Source organism: Notamacropus eugenii, chromosome 5 (assembly GCF_028372415.1).
Source record: "Notamacropus eugenii isolate mMacEug1 chromosome 5, mMacEug1.pri_v2, whole genome shotgun sequence".
Lineage (NCBI taxonomy): Eukaryota > Metazoa > Chordata > Mammalia > Diprotodontia > Macropodidae > Notamacropus > Notamacropus eugenii.
Genome location: NC_092876.1, coordinates 48,883,193 through 48,900,763, shown reverse-complemented (window position 1 = coordinate 48,900,763; position 17,571 = coordinate 48,883,193). Strand labels below are relative to the sequence as shown.

Genomic DNA, 17,571 nt, shown 5'->3' with positions numbered 1-17,571 from the left:
GGGTAATTATTTTAATTTGCATCAGATTTTTGAATTTGACATTTTGAATTTTTTTCAAAATATTTGATACCAGTCTTATGGACTGTTTTTTTCAAATACAAAAATTCTTATTTTAAAACTCACTGTAGATAATTTATTATTTCTGTTGATCTTTTGTACAAAATGGCATATGTTAATTTTCCAATAATCAGTTGTTTGTCTTTGGCTAACATGTCAAATCATGTTTTCAGAAAAGTAGCCATGGGCTTTGTAGAATAAGTGGTGAAGTGAGTCAGATCTTCATTATTTTTTGCTGGGGGGCGACAGTGAGATGGGAGGGCTGTTGGGTATGGAGGGTGAAAAAAATTGAATTAAATGCACAATAGGGGAAATACTTTTATGTTACTGTGTAAATATACATCAGTTTTATGAAATTGCTCTAAGAAAACTGTTTACAGATCCTCTCTAGATTTAAAATTATTTTTAGCATGCCATACTCATTCCCTCTGTGGACATTAAACATTTAAACTAAGTGTTATGTGTGCATGTTTCTGTGGCATATTTTTCAGTAAAGTCCCTGTGTGTTTAGTGTTTAGTGTTGACTAAATTATTGTAATACAGATGCTGCTTGCCTTTATTAGATGCATATAGACATAGCTAACATCCAGTGTATAATGCTGGTTAGAAATGAATGACCACCAGAAACCTCAGAAACTGTTGATACCTCTCATATGGGGAATAAATTAGTGACATCAAGCCCTTCCCCTTCCCCTCATTGTTTCTATAACCCTACTGACCCCATGGGAAGGGAGGAAAGAATTTGTCCCCTGGAGTCAGAGGAACAAGCAGGGTTAACACCCAGCTGAGTTCTTTAGTCCTTGGCTCTTAGCAGGCAGATTATTTTATCACTTTTGAGCCTCAGTGGATTAGATGATCTCTAAGATCCTTTTCCTAGTGATCGATTAGTGAAGATTTTAAAATTATCCTCCCAAACACATAATTATATGCCATGTGTTACTTGTAGTATAATTAAAAATAAGGTTGAAATAAGAAGCATTTTGATTGACATATCCTGTCATTTATTTTCCCAGTTTAAAAAAAATTGTAATTAAAAAAACTCAGTTAATTCCAGTCACTTAGTTCCAGAATACACTATCTTTTCCCATTTTCTCTATTTTGCCTTAATATACACACAGTAAGAAGGAATACATCATTTTGCCAGGAGTAAATTAAGGGAATTAGGGACTGTTTCTTAAGTAGCCATTTTGAAAATGGCTTAGCTGAAATGTCACATCCTACTTTGAGATAAATGATGTTCACAGTCATTTTGGTTTTGTTTGAGGGTGGAGAGGAGGAGTGATGAATAGGATGAAATAAAGTTTGAGGAACACATTTTCCTTAATGAAACAACATCCCATTTTTCCTTACCTAATTAAATTCATTGCATGGTTGTAATAGTATTTCAGGTTTATGTCCCCCAAAATAACTTTAACTTGATACCCAGAATGTTACTTGTAAAATTTTGTTGATTTAAGGCTGTCCTGCCATTTGGCTAAAAGGTGGAAAATACGGAATAGAATTTTTGATTTTAATAACAAAGGGGAAAAGTCCCTATTTACCAGAGCAGCAATTTGGCAGCCTCTGCTCAACTGAAAAGCAATTGCATGCCCATGTATTTGCTTGGTGTTAAGTGCAAGGTTGTCTTTAAGAAGGTATTTAAATAGGTTGCTATCTAGGTGGAGCAAGAGAGGAGCCTGATTTTGGGCATCGTGTCTCATTCAGTATTCTAAGGGCTTATCCCTTTCAGTATTGTAGCTGATAATACCATCACCAAGGATTTATTTCAACAGGTATTTAACATGTGCCAAATACTGTTAGTGATTGGAAATAGGAAGGCAAAAATGTATCAATGGGAAAGTTTCATGAAAAGACAAGTGTTTTTTTTATGGTTTATAGTTTTTTATAACATGAATAGCAGCCCAGTCACCATTTTTAAAAAATTTTTCATGAATTAATTACTTATCTTGAGCATTGAGCGGTGTTAATGACCAAACCATCTGATACATTTCTTGGAACTAAGCCAAGAGAAACGAACTTTATTTGTCCTTTTATAAGTAGAATACAGCAGACTCTTTATAACGGATAAACTGTTCTTTCTCTCACTTTGCCAGCTCTTTATTTCTAGTCCCCTAGGAGCAAAGAACAATGTCAGTTGTCCAGCAGCATTAGTTGGTGTAGGTGGTTAAGTGTGAGAAGCTTAGTAGGATATTGGTTAAAGTTTGGTCACGGTAACAAAGAGCTATTAGAGTCTGTTAGCTTATTCCACTTTGCTAGAAACTTCTCTTGGCTGAGGATGCACATTGTCCTTCTCTGGCTTAAATTAGAAGCACTGGTTTTTAACAAATACTTGTAGATCTCAATCACCACAACTTCTTTATTTTTAAAAAAGTAATGAGTTAAAATATAAACTCAATGTGGAGGGTAGATTGATAGCTGTATTAAATAGCTGTCCTTCCATGTCCACTTCATTAACTGGAGTATTTGTGCTCTGCAAAACAGACCAGTCAGATGATTTGAGGTAGTGGTCTTCTGATTTATTTTACTGCCAAATAGCAGATTGCCCTTGATTTGATTATGGCCGACTTGCAGGCATTAATTTGTCCAGGGCTGCCAGTGTTTTAAATTTAGCTAGCAGTATATTCTCTTGGTTGATGGCTTCCTGTCCAGCCACTGTTTCTATTACAGAGAAATCACGTCAAAATGAAGTTATGCTTCATTATAATGGTTCATAGAAGGAGAGAGATCCTTTGGGCAACATAGCTGATACTCAAAGCAGAAGAAAATACAAAATTGTTCTTAAAAATGTAACTATGATTTTTAAGTTTTGATGACTCTCCAAGCTATTGTCAAAAGCACTAGTATTTGTGGGCAAGGAAGTAAAAAATTAAAAGGCCTTGTAGATCCTGTGAGGGTGCAGGCTTAGGCATGAGCATTGTTAGTGATCTTGAAATTGTGTACAGTCTCTGACCCCTGTGACTTAAATCAGACTTGGAAATCAGTATCAACATTTTTGTGAGTTGATTAGAAAGCTTTTTCTCTCAGGGTCTGCCATTCGTTTCCTTGTACATCCCAGCTTGAGAATTTGACAGTTTTGCAGAATTGGTTGATAGCTTATATTGTAAAATATAGGCATAAGTATAGGAAACTTTATTAGTTTTAGATGAAATAAATTAGAAACTGCTTACTCTCTAGACCTTTTCCTTCTTGGTGAAATCTTTGTTTTTCCTTTTGATTTGTGTAAGTCATAGGTACCAAAAAGTGACTGATAATGCCATTGACGTGCTCCAAGATTTTTGGTCTACCACAGAAGGGTGTGTGTGTGACGTAGGGGTTAACTGCATTGTAGTCTGAAACAGACTTCTATCCATAAACCTCTGGAGACATTAGGTGTTCCACAAAGAAGTAACCTGGGTATTGTCCTTATTAGCAACAGTTACTGAATAGAAAGATCTAATATTTCAAGGAATAGTTTTCCAGGGCAAGAGGTTATTTCATTTTGTGGACTAGTCCATGAATCAGGGAGACTTTAGTCCAGGTCCTGAATCTGCTGAATATTGGCTATGTGATTATAGGGAAGGAACTAGACTTCTCCGTGCCCCTGAACAGCCTTTGCAGAGCATCAGTTATGGAGGGAGCATCTACATCAAGAGCTTACTATGTTCCAGGCACTAGAACTGCAGGTGTTAGACTCTGGGGATACAAGTGTAAGAAATGAAATAATCTATACTTGTGAGATGCTTACATTCTAACTGGGGAGAGAGAAGGTACATATGAAAATATGTGTAGCATAAATATGAAGTAAATAGACAACATTTGCTACAAAGCAAGTAAATTTAAATACAAGATAGTTTGGGAGAGAGGGCACTAGCGATTAGGGGGATCAGGAAAGGCTTCCTGTAAAAGATATTTGTGAACTATTTTTAAAAGAAGAAAAAGGATTGTATGAAGCAGAGGTAAGGAAGAGGTGCATTCTAGGTATCTGGGATGCTCAGTGCATCGTTCCGGGGGTGGGAGATGGAATGTCCAATGACTGCAAAGCTCTGTTAAGGCCAGGTCATTTGAGGTTTTTAAAGCTACGCAGGAATTTCTCATTTTTTGCTAGAAGCAATAGGAAACCCCATTGGAATTGTCTGAGGAGGGGAGTGGCATGGTTAGATCTGCCCTTAAGGAAATGACTTTGGCATCAGTGTAGGATAAGTTGAAGGGGGAGAGACTGGAGTCAGGGAGACCAGTTAGAAGGCTGTTCCAGCCATCACAGGGAGAAGTGATAAAGGCCTGAACCAATATGGTAGCCACAGGAGTGGAGAGAAGGGATCAGATGTGAGAGATGTTATAAAGGTAGAAATGCTAAGTTTGGAAATTGATTGGATGGATATGTGGGATGACAGCTATTGAGAAGTTGAGGATGATGCCAGAGTTACAGACCTGGGAGACTAGGATTGTGGTGCCTTTGACAGAAGGAGCGAAGTTTAGAAGAGAGGGGAGGGTTTTATGAGTAAAGACAGAGTTCAGTTTGGTGTGTAATGAGTTTAAGATGTCTGCAGGGCAGTTGTTGATGCAGTAATTCATAGTTTTAAGGGCAGTATAGAGGAATATAAGACATTTCTGGCCCATCAGGATATCTGGAAAGAGAAAACTACTAGGTAGGAAAAGTTAACTAACTTTATAAAAGCTGAGCTGGTCAAGAAAGACTGCATGGAAGGGGAGCTGTTTTTGTGCTGAACTTTGAAGGGTGAGTGGCATTGCATAGCTGAAAAGCAAATTCCTGCTTGAGGGAAATAGTATGCAGAGATAGACATGTAGAAGAGTGTGTCCTACAGCCAGCTTGACTGGACTGGAGGGCTTATTTTTGAGACAGAGTTGTAAAGGTAGATTGTCAACTTTGTGCAGATGAATGTCTGCAAAACTGTAAAATGCAGTTTGCAATTTGGCTGCTATAATAAATCAATAAATGCTGATTAAATTGAATGTTGACTTTATAATTTGAACTCATGGCCAAGGCCCCAAACTCTGAGCTTATGTGAACTAGCTCAGGTCTTAGAGGCTGATGCCAAAAAATTGCTTTTCATTTAGCTCATATTACCTTACACACACACACACACACACACACACACACACACACACACACACACACACACGCACACACACACACACACGTACATGTGTACATATGCAGACACACATACATGAATACACACACACTTTACTCTGGGAAAGTCACTGAATGTAGATCATGTTGAGGTCTTTGTATAAGAGGGCAAATAAGCATTTGAAGTAACAAAGGCATTTCTCAGGTACAGAATTGCCTTTTCTCCATCTTACAAAAAATGCAGAAAACTTGAAGAACTCACAGGATCCCATAAACAGTGTAGACAGTATATAAAATACTCATAGTAGCCTGTAATCAAGTAATACAACACTGTTTCATGAGTCTTACTTTTCTACGGGATCTTAAAAATCCTCTCTTCATCTTTCTACCCCATGGTTTGGACTTCCCAAGCCGGGAAACCTTTTTGGGCCTGCTAAAGAGGCCCCTTCCCACCCTTCCCACTGGACATACATCGTCATGATTATTCATGGAACAGAACGTGTCATCATCCTTCACGCCACGTCATGACTTATTGCTGTTCTACCTGGCACAGGCTCAAGAAGATTCCTCTTTTGCCAAGAGGCCCAGTGCTCAGGAAATTCCTTTTTTCCTGACTGAAGTCTGGATCATTGAACTTTCAAGCTTGGTGTTACCCATAAGGTAACTGGCAAAACTAGCATTGCCTGGCAAGTACTAATGGTCTGCTTGAGAGCAGGTGGTTTTCAGGAACACTGTTGTTTAAGAACTCCTCTCTTAGACCATGTGGCTAAACATGTCTGCCCGTACCACAAGTGAGCAGTTGAAAGGTCTTTGCTATGGAAAAATTACCACCTCCACCCCCTCAATATCAGATAAACCTTCAAGTAGACTTATTGCACTGTCAGGATTGCTCCAGAAACAAGGAAGAAAGAGAAGGGGTAAAATGATGAAAGTTGGTTTTATAGGCCAGCACCAAGGGTAGGTGGCTCCTTTCTGTCCTTCTAAGGGTCCTACATTTAGAGGTGGAAGACAGCTTTGTTGTGATTTGGTCGGATCCCTTCATTTTGTAGTTGAGGGAATATAAGCCCAGAGAAATAAAGTGATTTGTCCACAGGGACACAGGTGATGAAATCCCAGAATGATGACATCACAAATGGAATGGGGCAGATAAAGGCTTTCTGAAGTTGAATGGGGACTGATGTGTACCTTACCTTCCTTTCTCTTCCTCATACACAAAGATAACTCTAAAATGTCAAGTCTGCTGGGAATAGTAGCACCAGTGACAAGCAGGAAAGTCAGGAAAGGAAACAGGTTTGATAAAGGAGGTAAGTTCAGCTTGAGCACACTGAGTTTGAGACGTCAGAACAGGCAGTGGAAAATAGAGAAGAATGGAGGTGTAGATTTGGTGAAAATTGAAGCTCTGAGATAGAGAATAAGACCTGAAAGGAGATGTACAGAGGGAGAAGAAGAAGAGAAGGTCAAGGGTGGGACCTTTAGTTGAAAGTGAAGTCCAGCAAAGTAGTTAATAAGGGCCTACTATGTGTGTCACTGTACTAAGCTCTGGGAATACAAGGAAAGACTAAAAAAAATCCTTGTCCTCGGAGAGTTCGTGTTCTAAAGGGGAGACAACATGCCTCCAACTCCTACAACTCTGTTCGTTTAAGATATAGACACCATACCTTCAGGTGCTGAGGGTGCATCAGAAAAGACTTGTGAAAAGTGGGAGTTTTAGCTGAAACTTGAAGGAAGCTGGGAGACTGAGGAGGAAAGGATGCCAAGAATGGGGGACAGCTAGGAAAGCTGCAGATAGAGTATCTTGTGCAAGGAGGCCCTGGGCACTGGCTCAAATAGTACAGGAAGGGAATCAGGTATAAGAGGGGAATGCCACGGTAAGAGCATTTGATCTGGAGTCAGCAAGACCTGAGCTTAAATATTACGTGATAATGCCTGGGCATGTGTAAAATGGGGATTATAATAGCACCTACCTCCCTGGGTTATTTTGAGGATGAGATAATATTTTTAAAGCCCTTTGCAAACTCTGAAGCATGATATGAAAGAAGGAAGAGGACAAAGAAAAGGCCTTTAGATTTGGCATTTTTATCATTGGTAATGGAGAATTGTGTTTCAGTTGAATGACGAGATTAAGAGCTCTACTGCAGAGAGTTGAAAAAAGAGTGGAAGAAGAGAGAGGGCAGGCACTGATTCTTTTTCTCCAGCACTTTAGCCATGAAAGAGAGGAAGAATGTAGGATGAAGGTAGCAGAGACGGATGAATGAAGTGAGGATTTTTGAGGAGAGAATGTAGTGCCCAAGAGCTGGATGTGGAATGAAGGGAAAGGTTCCAGTAGATGCAGAGACAGGGAATTGTATTCCCTGGAGGCGGGACTGTGTCTGACAGCTCCCAGAGGTGGGAGAGGGCAAACAGCACAAACTCAAGAAGTGGCTTGTTCGGTTGGACTGGAATGTTGATCCTGTGAAAACAGTAGGAAATGAAGGATACGGGCTGGAGTCAGATTATGGAGGATCTTGGATAGGGAGGCAGCATGATTCGGTGCTGAATTTGGAACCCCTGGACCCAAGTTCTAATGCCAGTGCTGCCCCTTACTACATCTGTGACCCTGAGCCAGTCACTTACCTTGATGAGTCTGTCTTGTTGTGTGTAAAGGACTGGGGGAAGGCTGGACTAGATAGAGTGGAAGTAGTAAACTTACCTGGAAATGGGGGCCACTACACCAGATATAAGGATGCCTTGGGTCATATATTGATACGTAAAAGCATATTAACACTAACTATGTCTTACTGTAGTCATGTTTATTTTGATAAATATTTCTCAGTTATATTTTAATCCAGCTCAGGACTGTGGTAGGTTGAATGCACAGGCTTGACCCCTCTGGACTCCACCTGTCATGAAATGCCCTGGGCAGCAGAGGAGTGAATGGTCTACATTTGACATTCTTTTGGCAAATACATGAAGAGGAGAGAGGAGGGCGAATAAGAAGAGCTCAGACAGGAGGGTCAGCAGGAGCCTGTTTCTCTCATTCTGGCAGTAGGTGGCAGGGTGAGCAGAAGGAGGGACAGAGGAACATGGAACAAGATTGTTAAAAGGCAGATTATCTTTGTGAAAAGCCACCTCACTGAGGCTTTTTCCTGAATCCAATTAGAAGAATTAAGAGGAAGCCTTGAAGATAAAGACTGTAGCTGTCTGAAGCTTTTTGTTTTGGGAACCAGTACAACTGATTCTTGGACCAGGGGATAGGTTTGAACAGTTTTAGTCAAGAGTCGATATCTGTCAGTGATAGCTCAGCCTGACCACCCCTGGCCAGGTAACAGACTTTGAACCCTCAGAACCCTAGGACAGCAGCAAGGGGACACCATAATGCTCAGAGCACCAGGCTTAGAGGCAGAAAGACCCTAGTTCAAATGCAGTCTCAGACACTTACTAGTGGAGTGATCCTAGGCAAGTCACTTTACCTCTGCCTCAGTTTCCTCCTCTGTAAAATCGGGATAACAATAGCATCCACCTCCTAGGATTGTATGAGGACCAAATGAGATAATAATTAATTGTAAACTGCTTAGCACAGTGCCTGCCACAAAGTAAGTGCTATATAAATGTTAATTATTATCATTATTATTATTAACTGAGATAATAATTGTAAAGCACCTAGCCCAGTGCCTGGCACATAGTGGGCACTTATAAATGCTTGCTCTCTCCCCTCTTCTCTCCAGGTGCTCTATGAAGGATGAAAATGGCAAAAGGAGAATGTGATTGCTATGATCTAGTTGAGAGAATGAGGCTCATGAAAAATATACTATGTGTTAGCTGTGGGATCTTGTGGAAATCACATTATCTCTGGGTGTCCGTTTCTTCATCTATAAATGATGAAAGTGAACTAGCCTCCTAAGTGTCCTCCTTGTATGGATTCCTGTTAGTATAGAAGGTGAAAATGTTATTTAAAAAAACCAAGATAGTTTAGAGCTGAGAGACAGTTTGCCTGTGCATCCTTCAACATTTTGCTTCCACATTATGAGCTGATAAAGTCATGACACCGTGATTTTTTGTATGTAAGAGTTAGTGGATGTTCTTTAATCTTTTAAATGAAGAACTTTACTTGGGTACAGAATTAAGAATTATCTTTACCAGTAGAGACATCAAGATTTCTTTCAATACTTGATTGTATAAAAAATAACTGAGAACTGCACAGTGTAAACTCAAGTAGTAACAGCATTTATATAGCTTTGTAAAGCTTTACAAAGCACTGTAGAAGTATTCTCTTATTTGATTTGGACAAGAAGAGTGTGCTGCTGTTATCCCCATTTTACTGATGAGGAAACTGAAGCTGACAGAGGTGAATTCACTCAGCTAGTGTCCTAGGCCAAATTTGAACTCAGGTTTTCCTGATTGCAGGCTCAGTACTTTTATCCACTGTTCTACCTTACATATGAAAGTAGTTTTCATAGTTTCATGCTTAATTTCTTTTATAATCCTACATGATGGTTTTTGCAAAGTTATATATTTTAAAAATTGGGATCTTTTGATTTGAAAAGCAAACTGTCTTTTACATGGGAGCAAGTAGTTATAAAACGCAAGAGTATTAAGGAAATTTTGCCTTTCTGTGATAGCTAATTCCTTGGACATTTCATTTGCCTGAGTCTTATGGGCATCATTGAATCAAGACTTTTGAGTTCAGGTGAATGAGAGCATCAGATTCTAAACACTCTGACTCTGAAATCTTTAATGTTTATTAAGATAGTCCCCAAGACCCTGAACTGAGCCCTACACAGTCTTAAATTCAGGCATATCTTGTCTAAAATCATTAATTAGCTCTGTGAAGATACTGTGTTAGGTGGAATGTTGTTGTTGGTGAGAGTGAATTCCATAGTAACAGTGACTGTGGGGCTTGCTTAGAGTGCATTAGCTATTGGTTGTATGTACACTTTAAAATTGTATTCTTTAGGATAGTATGGTGTATTTGCAGATATTCAGTCTAGTTATGGGAGCATTTGAATATTAACTTCCTTAGCTAATAAGTTAAACTCTTGAGCCTTGGATTCCTCAAATGTAAAATGGGAGAGTTGAATTAGATTACTTCTGAGGGCCTTTCTAGTTCTGTCCTGTGATCCTAAAATTGTTCATTGTAGGTGTAAATGCATTCTTAATCCTACACATTGCGTATCAGGTGAATACTTCATGAGATTAGAAGTTGACCCTTCCTATTCAAAATCTGCTTGTTAATGATCCAGGGATACCTTGACAATTTGTTTTCATTGGTTGGAATGATAAGGACATTATTTCATGTTTCCTTATTCCATATACTTTGCAAGCTGTCACTTAACACTGAACTGAGATGAAAACAGTTGAGTTAAGTGAGATGGAGTCATGGTACCTGGATTTTTTCCTTGACTTTGCCTCTGTCTAGCTTCCTGTTCTGGAGTAAAGTACTTAAATTCTGTCTGACTTTCCTTGGTTGTAAATGAAGGGATTGTGTTGATGTAATGTCTGAAGTTGAAGCCAGTCAAGACATAGTTTCAAATCCTACCTTTGATATTTCTCCTGCTATCCTGCATGTACTCTGGTCACTATCATTTTATTCCCCCCTTCCACCAGATCCTTGAACTTTGCTTAGATAATAGCTAACATTTAATGAGCTTTCATCTTGTCACCTAGAAACAAGTGACATATCACTTCCTGGCCATCCTCACACCATGCCACGGCCCCCTCCCCCCCCAATTTCTGTCTGTCCTTTGTGTATTTGCATATTTGTATTTGTATCCTGGGTTCTTAGCACAATGTCTGACACGTAGTAAGCAGTTAATAAAATCTTATCCATCTGCTAGACTTGGCATCGTGAACAAGTCACTTAACCTTATTATGTTAATTTCCTATAGACAATAGAATATATATTTAAAGACTGGGAACAGATTGACACATTAACCTAGATTTTGAGTGAATGGATTCTGGGAGTTTCAGAGAGACTCATCAGAAGCCCATGGACAGAAATTCTGTAGAGGAAATCAGCCCAGGAGAGATGGGAAGCTCCTAAACATGGGATCGGGGAAAACAAAGGGGGAGCTGTCCAAAGAGATCAGCACTGATCCGTGGGGATCTGGTGTGGTGCTTAGGCTTTAGAGTAACCTTCTTTTTCTTTTTTTTAATATTCATTTTATTTATTTTTAATGTTCTGTAATTACTACCATAAAACTTAGACTTTTTTACCCCCTACCTACCCCCCCACCCCTGTCCCTCCCCAAGACGGCATACAATTCTATATAGGATCTACACATATATTCCTATTGAATACATTTTCACTGTAGTCATGCTGTGTAGAAAAAGTAAAATAAATGGGAGAAATCATATAACAAACCAAAACATAATACACACAGACACAGACACACACACAGACACACACACACACACACACACACACACACAATGATCTACTACATTCTGCGATTGCGTTCCATAATTCTTTCTCTGGATGTGGAAGTAGAGTACCCTTCTTAAAGAAGACCTTTGGCCACGTCCCTCCTCTGCTCAAGAATCTCCAGTGGCTTGAGGATCAAATGCAGTCCCAGTGCTGGATGTTGACAGTCCGTCCCTCACCAGCCACAGGTTGCCTTTCTAGGCTCATTTCTCTGTTTCCTGTGCTCTCCGTGGTAGCCAGACTGGCTTGCTTGCTTGCTCCCACCTCTGCCCTCTAGAATTAAGAAAGTAGCCTCTTGCCTTGAGAACAGGGACTATTTTCATTTTATCTTTCTGTTTCTAGTGCTGAGCACTGTGCCTGGCACATAAGTGGTACTTAAAAGTTCTTTGGAATGGATTTTATTAGGTTTATACAGAATTTGGAACAAGGACAGAAGGTAAACAGAGGACCCTGATGTGGACCTTAGGATGTGGCAGGAATACTGAAACTCCAAATCACCTGAAGTGGTCAAGAAAGCTGAGGAAAGCAGTTGGTTTTATTTTTGTCATACTTTTTGTTGTTGGGGAGAAGAGGTGGGTGAAAGGATAGAAGTGTTTGGTGCACATGGGAGAATAACTGAAGAGGCCACAGAACTTTCCCACTCCTCGTTTGGTTTCATGTTCTCAGTCTTTAGATTGAAAAAAAGGGAATAGAATTAGTTAGTAGAGAATTCATAGCTAAGAGAAGTCAAGACATGGTAGATGAGCATCTGTTTCAATACTGTGACTAGGTCATGTTCCCTGGCCCAGAGGAGCTACATTCTAGGGTGTGGAAATAACGGGAAGCTGTTATTTCTGATCCATTGTCTTAGAATAGGAAAAGAATGGCAGAAATGGACAAGGGCAAATCTTGCGCCAGTTTTCAAAGCTTAGACTTAAGTAGAATCTACATACTATAGAACAGTGAACTTGGCTTTGATTCTTGGTAAGATTCTAGACTCTTATTAAAGTAATAGTGACCAGCCAGAAAGGAAGTGGTGATTATAAAAGGCCAGCATGGTTTTGTGAGGACTGAGTTATGTTAGATTAACCTTTTATTTTTTGATTGGCTTATGAACTTGTATTCAAGGGAATACAATAGTTAGAATGTACTTGAACTTTAGCAAAATATTTTTGGGGGAGGGTGGCGAGGCAATTGGGACTAAGTGACATGCCCAAAATGTCACATAGCTAGTTAAGTATCAAGTGTCTGAGGGTGGGTTTGAACTTAGCTCTTCCTGACTCCAGGGCCGGTGCCCATTCACTGTGCCACCTAATTGCCCCTTTAGCAAAATATTTTATAAAATTTCTCATGTTCTTATGGATTAGAAACTGACTGAATGGCCAGACACTCTCTGAGTGGTCGTTAATGTCTACTTGGAAAGCAGATCTTTGATAGAGTATCTCAGGGATCCATGCCTGAGTTTCCCACTCTGTGTGGGAATAAGGTAATAAGTTTAAACCTGTTAGGGAACTAAGTGGTCATTTATCTAACCCTTTTATTTTGCAGATGAGGAAAGCCAGAGAAGTTACCTCAACTGAGGTCATATTGGTAGTGGTTTACAGTGCCAAGGTTTGGACCCAGGTGTTCAGATTGCACCATGCTGCCTCATGTATTGCATTTAAAAAACAACAACAAACCAGGACACTCCAGCAAGTGTCTATTAAATGTTTACTCTATGCATGACTACATGCTCTGGGTGCAGAGAGAAAAGCAAAGCTTTCCCTGCTGTCATGATGTCTGCATTCTATCTGATAGATGTGACCTGTAGGCTAGAGTTAGCCTGGTGTCAGCCTAAGGTCTTGGTCCTGATCAGGATGCCTGGGTTCAGGTACATGCGCCTTTATCTATCAGTGTCCCAGAGACGTCTCCAGGGTAATGATTTATACTGGCAGGGGGACTCATCATCAGGAGCATCCTACGCTGGGCAGCAGACTTGGTCCATATGGCCAAATGTGTGCACAGATCAGTGAGTACAAGCCCTTTTTCATGGAGGGTGGTTACTGAAGCCGAGCCTTAAAGGGAGCTATGGACTTCTAAGAAGTTGTGTGACATGGAAGGTGTTTGTGGCTGGACATTTGCCAGTGACAAAGACTGAAGATGGGAGATGGTGTTTTCAGGTTCATGGGGCAGCCTCTTGATCAGTTTGGCTAGAATAAAGTCCTTTGAAAGGGAGGTACAGCAGAGCTGGATTAGGAAGGGCTTTGAAGGCCTAGCTAAAGTGTTTGTGTTGGATCCTAGAGGGAGTTACCAAAGACTCTTGAGCAGAGGAGTGACACAGGCTCCCTGACCTTTTCTACTTCTCTGAGGTTCCCCTGTTTTAGATGCTACCCCTAGGACTGTGGTCTTGTCTTTTATTTCTTAGCAGCTTCCCTCCTGCTAGGAGGGTCATCCATCTTTGGTAATGAACTGTTTACCCATTAGTTAGAGATATCCAGGCTTGATAAATGCCCCTAGGATACCTGCCACGGGTTGTGTTCTCTGATATTACCTGACTTGCTGCGGTCATATGATTTACTTCTTCTGGCCCTCTGCTTCAGTCCTCTTTACCCTGCATCAAATCATTCTAGTTCCTCAGTTCTCTAAATAAAATGCCAAGTAGCTTTGAATCATTCCCTTAACATTTTTAAAACCTCAGAAGAGAGTAACATTTTTATTAATGACTTGTATGACATATAGTGCAAGCATTTTGAATTTGTCAGTGATACAAAGCTGGGAGGGATAATCATTGGTTGTCCTGACCTATGTCTTGCCATTGGACTCAGATGGCCTTAGAGGAAAGAGTGAAGCTGGTGACTTTGCACAGTTCTGCCTCACTTAAATCCAATTCACTTTCAAGTAGAGACCTCACCCTCCTGATGTCATTGGTCCTCTTGGAGAGCAAAGGACAAACAAGAAGTAACACACTGGGTAATTGAGGTAGGATTTGACAAGGAAAAATGAAAGCGTTCTATTTGGGTTAAAAACTCAACTTTACTAGGATTGGATGGTTCGGATATGGTAAGAGATGAGTTTATCTAAGAAGATCTGGGGCTTTGAGGGGCTTGCAAGTACAATGTAAATCAGCAGCCAAGAAAGCTGCATTGAGAGAGGCCCAGGGCCCTGGGGCACTCTGTGCTATTCCACATATCTGGAAGTTTATGTTTAGTTCTGGAGGCTACGTTTTGGGACTGGACAATTGTTTATGACGTATTGGTTGAAGGCACCAGCGATGTTTGGCCTGATGAAGTCTTGGGGGAGGCTGGAGGAGGAGGGCATGTTATTGCTGTCTTCACATATATGAGTGGATGGCCTGTGGAAGAGAGAGAGAATTAATTGAACTTGATCAAGAGGACCAAGCTAAGAGCATTGAGTTGTAGTTGCAAAGAAGTAAATTTAGTCCATATGTCGGGGGAAAAAATTCCTAACAAGTAAAACTCTCCTGGAGTGGAGTAGAGGGACTGCCTCCAGAGGAAGGGGATAAAAGTCGTACTTCACTGGAGGTATCAGAGTCGAGACTGGATGGCCTGCTTGGGTCAGAGATACTGTAGAAGAGATTCTCATTCTGGTACGGCTAGATTAGATGGTCCCTGAGATTTTAGGGTTCTCAGTTACCCTTCATCAATAGTCAGTTTCAAGATAGTTGGACTTTTCCAGCCCAGGAAGAAAAGGGGGCTCTGAAAGGTGGCCAAACATTATCCTTCTCAATGAAATCATCTTATGAGAATGTTTTATCTTATGTTTCGGATGTATCTGGAGGACTGAGTCACTGACCTCAGAGATTACTGGAAGTACTGTCATTTTGGATTCTCTACAACTGCCTCACTCTTTCCTTACATACATACATACATAGTAAGACAGAGATGAACATTTGACCCTCTTGACACCTGACTCTCCTTGGTTAGTTACATGCACATGCACGAACACACACAGATATAGTAGAACCAATAAATACAGCATGTCTGTGGAACAAAAACCACGGTTGCCTGAGGACCTGGCCTGCAGTTTTCAGACTAGTTTCAGAGTTTGGATTCAAATTGCTGTTCTCTAAAAAGGTGCACAAATTTTGTTCTCTTGCTTAGTTAGAGAAAAGCAGGTGTAATTTATTTAGTTAGCCAACCATGTGTGAAAAGGGAAACCCTTGTGTTCCAGTTTTTTAGTTTCTCCAAACTCAAGTAATAACGTCAGTATCACCAGAAGCTAGCTGGGAGATCACAGCTTGACAAGCGAAATGCTTCCAGCATTAGAACAAGTAGGCAGGCCTAACTGTTCATCGTGTCCCATCTGTATCTGCGCTCACACCTCCTGGGTCATGGAGCCTTGTGGCAGCATTTCATCTGAAAGTCAGTCGGCTTTCAGAAGGTCTCAGTAGCTCGTGGTAAGTCCCAGATTGCCAGCACTACATTGCGGTTCTGGAGGTGCAGCCACTGCAGTCGTGGTGACGTTTGTGTCCAAAGCTTTCCTGTGTAATGTGTGCCTCTCTGACTTGTTCCTGATTGTTCTCTTCTCCGTCTTTCCTGTGTTACTGACTCAGGTTTATCTTTTCTCCCTTTAGAGAGTTTTGAGGTGACAGTCACCAAAGAAGGTGATCAAGGGTTCTTTCTATCCCTCTTATGAATATTAACCCACTAACTTTGGTTATGAGATGGGGAATCAGCACTTAAGCAGAAGATCCTGTCATGCTCTATTGCCCCATTTTATTCTCCCACTTTGTTTCTATTTTAAAATATATTGATGAAAATTGTTATGTAACCAACCCTTGGCTAGAAATATCTGGAAATCAGACATCCATTTGAACTCTACTGGTCAGACTGTAGAACTTTTAAACACTGCACTTGTCTAAGTGTCAAAAGAACTTGTATTTTTATTGATAATCTTGCTAGTAGTTGGGATTTTGGAATAGTTAAGTGATAATTTCCATATGCAATATTTTATGGAGCTTTATGTAATCATCAAAATTTTTTTTCATCATGTATTAGAGTAGAAACAGTAGTTTTAATAACCTACTTAGCTGTAATTAAGTACCCAAGGCAGGTTTTTTTTTTCAGGTTTGGTAGGAAGAAGTCTGAAGGAAAAGGAAATCTAGCAAATCCTTCCCTCTACAAAGAGTGTTCTGTTTAAGAGAAATTGTGCCATGTTAGTAGATAGCTGTTGAAATGGATGCCTGAAAAGTTGGTATTTCTACCTTTTTCCTTAAAGAGTTTATTTTGGTTCCCTAATTTTAGCCAGGTACATTGCACAGGAAGACTTGGTGGTTTTGATTTTTTGGACAGAATTTCTGTAATTATGGTGCTGAACCTATACTTGAAGCTTCTTCATCTCTCAGCTTTTAACTGTGCATTTTAACCTTCTGCTCTGGTCCACGTCACCCAGTTGTTATCAGTGGGCTTGGCTGTGGCTTCTATGAGATACACTTTCACCCTGAGCTATCTTAAGTACTCCTGTGAAATGCCTGTCTACGTTTCTCTCTCTCTTTTGTATTCCTGCATGAATGGATGCAAAGTAAACAAGTTGCTTGGAAAGCCAGAGTATGCTTCTTTTTTACTAAAGTTCCTAGAATTCACCCGTTTTAAAGCACAGTGTTCTTGCTTTGTCCACAGACCCTCACAAACCCCTGGCTGCCAAAATGTTGTCTTTTATTTTGGGGGGAAAGTGTGCAGAGGGGGTAGCTGGTTAAAGTTCTAACCTGCGCTCCTTTGCTCTTTAGGTGAGATATGTGGATTTAAAGTTCACGGGCAAAATGTCCCCTTTGATGCTGTGGTAGTCGACAAATCCACTGGTGAGGGCATAATCCGCTCCAAAGAGAAACTGGACTGTGAGCTGCAGAAAGACTACACCTTCACCATCCAAGCGTATGATTGTGGGAAGGGACCAGATGGAGCCAACACAAAAAAATCTCACAAGTAAGTGAGGTAGTGGTTCAAAGGGAGAACATGGCCCACTTGCTCAATTTGTGTCTGTATACACTGGGATAAAGTTACTGTGACTTGTGAGCTGGGAGTGGGTGTGCCAGGGAAGCAGGAGTGCTATGGGGGAAAAGAGAGCC

General features: G+C 40.4%; 1 protein-coding gene across 5 annotated transcripts in view; it reads left to right on the top strand.

Moving 5' to 3' along the window:
• Positions 1-17,571, top strand: part of CLSTN1 (calsyntenin 1) — a 93,084-nt gene that overhangs the window by 47,019 nt on the left and 28,494 nt on the right. For 3 of the 5 annotated variants that reach the window (XM_072608797.1, XM_072608800.1, XM_072608802.1), the window contains exons 3-4: positions 16,081-16,110; positions 17,233-17,428. In XM_072608797.1, the coding sequence (XP_072464898.1) occupies positions 16,081-16,110; positions 17,233-17,428 (226 nt within the window). The remainder of the gene's footprint in view (positions 1-16,080; positions 16,111-17,232; positions 17,429-17,571) is intronic. The other 2 variants (XM_072608801.1, XM_072608799.1) reach the window with 1 other exon arrangement.